General features: G+C 35.2%; 1 protein-coding gene across 1 annotated transcript; it reads right to left on the minus strand.

Moving 5' to 3' along the window:
• Window positions 1–4,837: 4,837 nt before the first annotated feature.
• Window positions 4,838–6,740, minus strand: LOC140670566 (splicing factor U2af 38 kDa subunit-like). The gene is made up of 5 exons (XM_072901227.1): window positions 6,566–6,740; window positions 6,391–6,478; window positions 6,051–6,117; window positions 5,588–5,876; window positions 4,838–5,516 (listed from the first exon to the last, which is right to left on the minus strand). The coding sequence occupies exons 1-5, from the start codon at window positions 6,607–6,609 to the stop codon at window positions 5,282–5,284; spliced, it is 723 nt and encodes a 240-aa protein (XP_072757328.1). The 5' UTR covers window positions 6,610–6,740; the 3' UTR covers window positions 4,838–5,281.
• Between the last annotated feature and the right edge of the window lie 1,184 nt (window positions 6,741–7,924).

Consider the following 7,924-nt stretch of genomic DNA (forward strand, 5'->3'; position numbering starts at 1 on the left):
AATGTTGTTTATTATGCAATTTACTATGTATAGTTAATCCTTTTTCTTCAGTGTATAATTAATTTCGAACGCGACACTTGAAGATTTAGCGCGACTTTTTGACGCGAAAGACGCGTAGGTCGCGTGCTTTCAGCCATCTAGATTTTTTCATTATATCGATCTTCTCATAAGTTACCGTGATTCGCCGAGTCGAATATTTGCTCTGCACTCGAGAAGGCTCAGCCAGAGTCTTTGTATTTGAATATTGTTGTCTAGGATCGCCGAGATCATTTATACGGTTGCCGGACTCGGACCTGTCCCGCAGATACTGATCCCAAACTCGATGAGTTTCGCCATGAGAGTACAACCGGATATTGCAGGGCTGAGCTTAAAGGGCTCCGAAAGGCAAAGGAGAACGAAAGGGAGGGAGGGAGGGAGGGAGGGAGAGAAAGGAAGGGAAGGCGCGTGAATTCGTCCTTAAGTAATTGTTGGCCCTTCGACGGAGGTATTCGTCGCGATGAAGGAGAGACGAGGCGAGGTGCAAACGACGCGGCGGAGAACCGAGGTATGCCGGGGACTCGATTAAATAATTAAACGAGCCCCGGAGGCACCATATTAAACTCGCCGTTATTCTCTCGTTCCTTCTTGGGAGTCGTTTCACCCTCGACGGCGACGACGACGGTCTCTCCCTCTTCGCCGGGGCAGCTCTTTCCATTTTTCTATTCATTCCTCTTTTCGTGCCTCCCTCGCATCCCCTAACTATGTCATTGTTCATTATCGCGGTACAATTGAGGAAGAACAAAAACAGATTTCGATTATGCTGATTGCAATGAATTCTGATAAACTGGTTTTCTTTTTTAAAGCAGGAAGGAGGAAAGATATAAAAAGAACGTTTCTCATAAATTTCTCAGATCATTATATATATCGTCCCCATATCGTTGTGTCAAAATATCCCGAGAAAAATAAATATATGCCCGATATTCCAAGAATCGTTTTAATCGAATAATTTCAAGTAGGGAGATAATATAAATATAGCGAACGAATATAATACGTTAAAGAATATCTTTGTCCTAAATCAATTTCCACGAGGATTCATGAAATAAAGAAAATATCGTGATGCGTAATCGCGCGCGTATAAAATATCAGCACAATTTAGATTTATTAAATGTTTTACGTGTATTCTCTCTCTGACATATATTGTTTTAATTTTATATTACTCGCGTTACTGTTCGATTGTACCATCAATAATGTATATTATACTATATACATATTATATATTATATATACAGGATCGATGTGCTTTCATTATAACCGTGTAATAAAATATATATTGATAAAATTTCACGATACATAATTTCACGTTTGTATGCAGATTCGAAAACACCATCAAGCTGAGAGACGCTCGATTGTAAATAGTTTGGAATAAGCGCCCCAATAACCCCGTTAACCGTTGAAAAAATTACGCCAATTAGTACGAAGTACGTAACTATCATCGGTACAGGATATACAATATTTTCAACCGAGACTCGCGCGATTAGATCATCTATGTAGATTATTTTAATGCCAACGGAAGAAGCGGATCGGCTTTTTGCAAAGGTTCGGGTATAGTCGTTGAAGCGTCGCGACCGGGCCGCATTTGCATATAAACGAGAATTCACCAGCGTGGTAACGCTGTGAAACGCGCCATTTTTATTATTATACCAATTAGGTCGTCACGTTGCGCGTACTACAAATTTCCACCGGTTATTTTTCTCCACCGCCGCGCCGATGCATGTTCTCCCGCTGGTAGCCGTCTTTGTCGGATCGTCTGCAAGATCACTGGCTGGACCCTGCTGCATCGAATTTCGGACACGCCTGCTCATCTTTTCTTTTTTTTTTTTTTTTCTTCTTCTTCTTTTTTCGGGGAGCCGCAGGCTTTTCGCAGGCGGCATTCGAGGCCGCCCGCGATTAAATGGCCTCGCGTAATATTTTTTTTCCCACCATAACCATCGAACCAGAGTCGTCTCATACAGAGGGATTGAAAGGTGCTATCTTTCTCTCTTTCTCTCCTTCTTTCTCTCTCTCTCTCTCTCGCCGTTGTTCGACATGCAGTTATCCGCGTATTTTATGGAATGGCTCTCTCTTCCCCAACGTTCTCATTTTCCTCTACGTTTTCATAAATCATTTATGTCGTAAAGGCAACTCACCTCTGACGTTCGATTGCAATTTTCGCGCACCGTCCGTTAAATCGATTTAATCTCGTTAGAAGCGACGAAGAGAGCGCAGAAATAATTAACCGTTGATAATATTGCCCGTTACTTGATTTTACACATAAATATGTTACGCTAATATAGAGATGTTTATAATATAAAATTGTAATAAAATAATAATTAAAGATATCGCGATATCGCGCGGGTTAAACGTTTTGCGCGCGTCGAACAGTTTCACCGACGTACCTCTGGAGATTCTCCGATTGTTATTTGAAACGTTTTCAGTTTTCAATATCAAATCGATCTCGACCGACGTAATTGCCAATCTTCGTCGCAGTTAGCGGAAGACGGGGACACGTCCTGTTCCGGAAAGCTCGATATGCGGGGAAGCCGATCGAAGATGCATCGATGCCGTGCCACCGACATTCAACAGTGCCCAGGCCCTTCCGGCTCGATGACGTTTGACAGCTCGTTAGCTCGTTTCCCCGACGAGGGAAATCGCGGTCAGGACTGTCCATTGTTCCCGGTCAGACCCGGTGGGCGTGCGATTTTCTGCGTGCATATTTTGAGGTACTACCTGTCTCTTTCTCCTCTCTTTCTTTCTCTCTCTCTCTCTCTCTCTCTCTCTCTCTCTCTCTTTCTTTCTCGTCTCGTCTCTCTTGTCCTTCTGCCCTCATTATCTGGCAGCATAGAAACGAATCTCCCTCTTTTGTGGCCAAGAGCTGTCTGGCAGATCGCCAGGATTAATTATAGTACTCGGATAGCCTGTTCGCGGACTGTCATGCTCCGTTCTTGGGCTTTCAATTTGCATCCTCGCGTATTGATGCCCGCAAGGATTTTCTGACTTATTCGCGGACGTATTTTTTGCAAAATTTACAGTGAAGGAAAGTTTAATTTTAAAAAAATGTAGAGAAACAATTCTGTAAATTTATTAGTTAAAATGAATCAAGAAATAAATCAAGATTAAATTAATTTCATTATTTATGACACCTATTCATGAAACTATATTCACATCTCCACACAAATTCATAAGAATATTCAATATCCATATTCGATAAATCATAATTCATTTATTCGTGATGTAACATTACAAAAATATAGAACAAATAAAATACAGATGTGAAAATTCAACCGAAATTCGCTATATAATGTATGAAATTATGACGACGTGAGGCCCATAATGTATTTACAGATCATCCATAATCAAATTAAACGTACAGATGCGAACGAATAATTATGTATACATACAGGTTTTTCGAAATCGGCTATATTTTATATAACCGTATTACGTGATCGAATGTTAATATCGAAAGAAATCTTCTTCCTCCAGACACGATTAAACTTATTAATTAATCGACTGTGACTCATCATCACGTTGACGTATCGACAGAACAATTATTTCTTCAGAAGCGAAAACGAATTGACAGGGCAATTTCGAAAGTAAGATAAACCGGCCGAGAGAACTACAGCAGCAAAAAGAACAGATATCGGTATTCCGATAGCCGTCCAAAGGAAAAGGCAGGTGTTCTTGGGAGGCAGCTGCAATCACGACCACCATCTGCTCTGTAGTAATGCACGTTCGAAGTTTCGAAAAGAAGCGAGAGGCCCATCGGCCTATCGGCCCCAAAAGCCCTGTCAATTAGACCCAGCTGAAACACGTGCCCGGTACGGATAAACCGATTTCGAGGAGACGTGATTCTCCTTGAAAACCCTCGACTGTCCCTCCCCTCATCTGCGTTTTTTTCCCTTTCTTCTTCTTCTCCTTTGCTTTCTTCTCTAATTTTTTTGCCACTCTTGCTCGGCTGCGCGCACGCTCGCCGCAGCTTCGCATCATCTTTCAACAACAACTTGTTGAGCAACAGTTGGTCGGCACGAGAACACACCGATGCCGATTAAGATAAAAAGGAGCAAAGGCTTGAGATTTACGAATAATTATCGTGCACGAAAATCGCAAACTACTGTCGTTAAAAAAACCCTGCTATTGATGGAAATTAATTCGAAATTTTATATTTAACTTGATATATCTTTCTGAAATATTTTTTTAAATTCTTTAGATTCATAAAATTTATATCTATCTGAAATAAATTCTGTTTCATGAGAATTTTGGTGCAACTGTATACATATAATGCAAAATAGTTGTGCTGCATGAAAATTTTCGAAAAAACAGTTTTAAAATTTATGTAGATTGTTCATTTATATAGTTTTCTTAAAATTTGTAAAAAGTATTAATTTTTAGATAATAATTCATATGTAAAGAAGTAGCTTGCAACAGAGGAAGAATAAAACTTAGTTATACACGAGATACCACAAGCGGAATCTTGCGGCAAGCGGTACAAGTTCTCTATCATAAAATGTTGGTAATTTAAAATTCGGTAAGAAAGATATTCTGATATGTTTTTACATATATATTTCGTTTCAAAAATATATTTTGATATATTTAAAATATATATGTCACTATAAAAATGACTATTGAAATACTACATATACAATGTCTCATAAATATGTCACTATCCATTATTCTTATATAACAAAATAGGAAAAATATATACATTTCATATATAAATTTTTTTACATAAAAATTGTAAATATATAAAAATATGTAATTATAATCATGTCTTAAATTTTAATATACTGAAGATGAATAGGAGGAAGAGAAAACACTGTCAAAATATTTTTATCAATGTTTTAATGTAAAAACTAAAAATCTATGAATTCAATGACAATTTAATCTTAGACAGACTGAACTATTTTAAGCAATACAAATATTTAGTCACAACATTCATAAAAATTACAGTTACTTGAATGTCGCTGAATGAGTGCTGCCTTCTGCATCACGATTACAGAACTTGCGTATAGAATCTGATGTATTTTAATATTAGACGGTAAAATGCACCAAAAATATAAAAAATCAATCAATCAATTATTTAATACTTTACAATACACAAAAATTTGTTATATTTTTATGTATAATCTTTTCAATCTTTCGTATTAAAAAGAATAAAATAATTTTGTTAGTTTAGATTTAATCAAATACATTATTTCAAATAAAATTAAAATCAATTTAAAGATAATAAAATTAAATAGTTTAAAAAAATACATCGACAAAATTTATTTTAATAACGACCAGATCGGCCGTCCCTGCTTTTTTCATCTCTTCCTTTACGCCGCTCTTTAGATCTGGATCTTCTCTCACGGGATCTGGATCTCCTCCTGCGATCGCGACCACGCGATCTTGAACGTGATCTCGATCGACCTTTGCCTTTCTTTCGGCTGTACAAGTACCGACGAAGTTCCCGGGAGATGGGTTTCAAGTGCATGAAGTTACAAAATCCAGAGCGGGTACACTCGCTAAACACACGTTGTCGTATCACATTATGCTGCATATCATCTATCATATTTTATGTGATTACGTTAATTACCCCATTTCATACTGACGACAACAAGCTTCACGGAAATCAGTGACGGGCGAGAGTTCGGCGTAAACCGGTCTGCCACCGAACCAACGATTGTTCAGATCGTTGACCGCCTTTTCCGCATCTTCCTCTCTGCGGAACTTGATGTAAACGTTCCCGACTAGATGATCACCGAGATTATCGCATACGTTCATCTCTTCGATCTCGCCGTATTTGTCCTCGCATTCGATAAAAACGTCCTCAAAAAAGTTATCGTAATGCTCTTGCATCTCTTCGTCCGATACATTGGCAACCACTATTGTAAAATAGAAATGTGTTCACTGTGTATGATATTTATCTTGCACAATATATCTACAATATTGTGAATTTAATACTATTATTAGAATATAGAATTTAATGTTTTTATCTTGTATAACATATATTTATATACATATAATATTTTTATTAAAACTTAATACAGTGTACTTACGATGAGATCCATCTGCGCTTTTGGCAGAGTTCTGAGGGTTTACGTAAAGATTCTGCAGTAGACATGTCTGAAGAATACAGACTTACATGAACGATATATCGCGAAATAAACATTTTTTTTGGATCAATATGAGCCACAAATGATTTGATCGTGCCAAAACATGAAACACAATCAAATTAAAAATACTGATATAAGAAGAATTTACATCATAGAATAACATATTTGACCACACAAAAAGAATAATTTTTGCAGTCTTAATGCCATAGATTGGGAGAAATATAATTCTTTTTGTATAAATGTAACTTCCGGATATAAACATTATAATATGCAAATGTCTTACCTGACTGAAGGTCGGCTTGTTGTGAATTCGCGAACAACGATCACCGTGTCGACAGGCGCCTATCTTGAAATAAAATGAGCAATTGACTCTGGAAAAATAAAATTATTCAAAGTTTACATTGCCATTATAACCTAAGAATCGGATGCATAAAATTATAATAATAATTGGCATTTACTTGTCCTTTTCGGTTCCAAAAATTGATGCCAGATACTCAGCCATGGTGAAATCATCCGATTCGAACGAGTCTCACAAGTTTGTTAGGAGAAAAGAAATTTTTTCTCGCTTTCAAAAACTCCGTAACATTTTTCGCGCACGACAAGGAATAAGTATATATTAGAAAACTACCTTACCGACGTGCTATTGTCAGTGCTTCGCTTCCGCTTCGGGCAACTTCGGATAGCTGAAGAGGACAGAAATGTTGTTTTCTTTCTTCTTTATACCAAGACGAAAACGATGGACGAAACGGAGTGTTTTAAAAAAATTATTAATAAATTAAATTGTGTTAAATTAAATTTAAATATATAATTAAATATAAAATTAATGTTGTTATTATTATTTAATATTTAATATTAAATCATTTATTTTAATTGTTAAATTATTTTATTTTTATCTTTAGAGATCCTACATCTTTCTTTTGAGAGCAAAATAGAATACAAACAGTCAATAATTGTCATTTCAAAACATCCGACATGTATGTAATGCCGAAAGATTGGTTGTCGCTGCATTTAATGTTATCGGAAACGATAATGAGCTAGGTTTAATTAAATATTTTATTTGTGACAAACAAATTCGATGGCTCGGAAGCACGTGATGATGATCAGTTGATGTGCAATTAAATAATTTGTTTATCATTTTCATTATCGCTATTATTACTTTTTCTTTTTTGTAAACATTCTGAAATTTTACGATAATTTGCAGGAATAAACATGTAAAACGTCAATTAAACTGGTCATTTGTAAAATTAAATAAACAGAATGTAAAAGAAATGAAAGGTACATGAAATATACACAATTTATATAAAAAGTATCAAATAAAAAAATACATAAGTATAATTGTATATACAGGTAAGTGTTAGCTAGTATTAATCTATTTAATTTGCTTCATATTTTAATAGTAATTTTATATAAATCTATTTTGTACATGTAAAAATATTAGATAAAAAAGGCATTGCTTTAAAAGATGAATTTGCAACATTAAAAAGTAACTTTATATACATATAAAACTTCACAAAATATTATTTGTATGTAAAATATTAAAAAAATAAAAATGACTATAAGTTAACTAAAACAAATGATTATACTAATTTTATACTATTTAATTTTATATTATAAATTGTTTATTTAATTTTATATTATAAATTGTTTTCGAAAAAATCATAGTAGACGATTGTTTTGGACTATTCTGTGTATGAGGTTGTACAAAGTTTGTATTCATGGCAAGAAATTGAAAGATTTATTACAAATGTTTTTTACTTTGTTATAATTATTACTAATGCAAATAATAAAATAGACATGATGAGCTCTTGATAATATTT

This window comes from Anoplolepis gracilipes, chromosome 10, assembly GCF_047496725.1.
Source record: "Anoplolepis gracilipes chromosome 10, ASM4749672v1, whole genome shotgun sequence".
Lineage (NCBI taxonomy): Eukaryota > Metazoa > Arthropoda > Insecta > Hymenoptera > Formicidae > Anoplolepis > Anoplolepis gracilipes.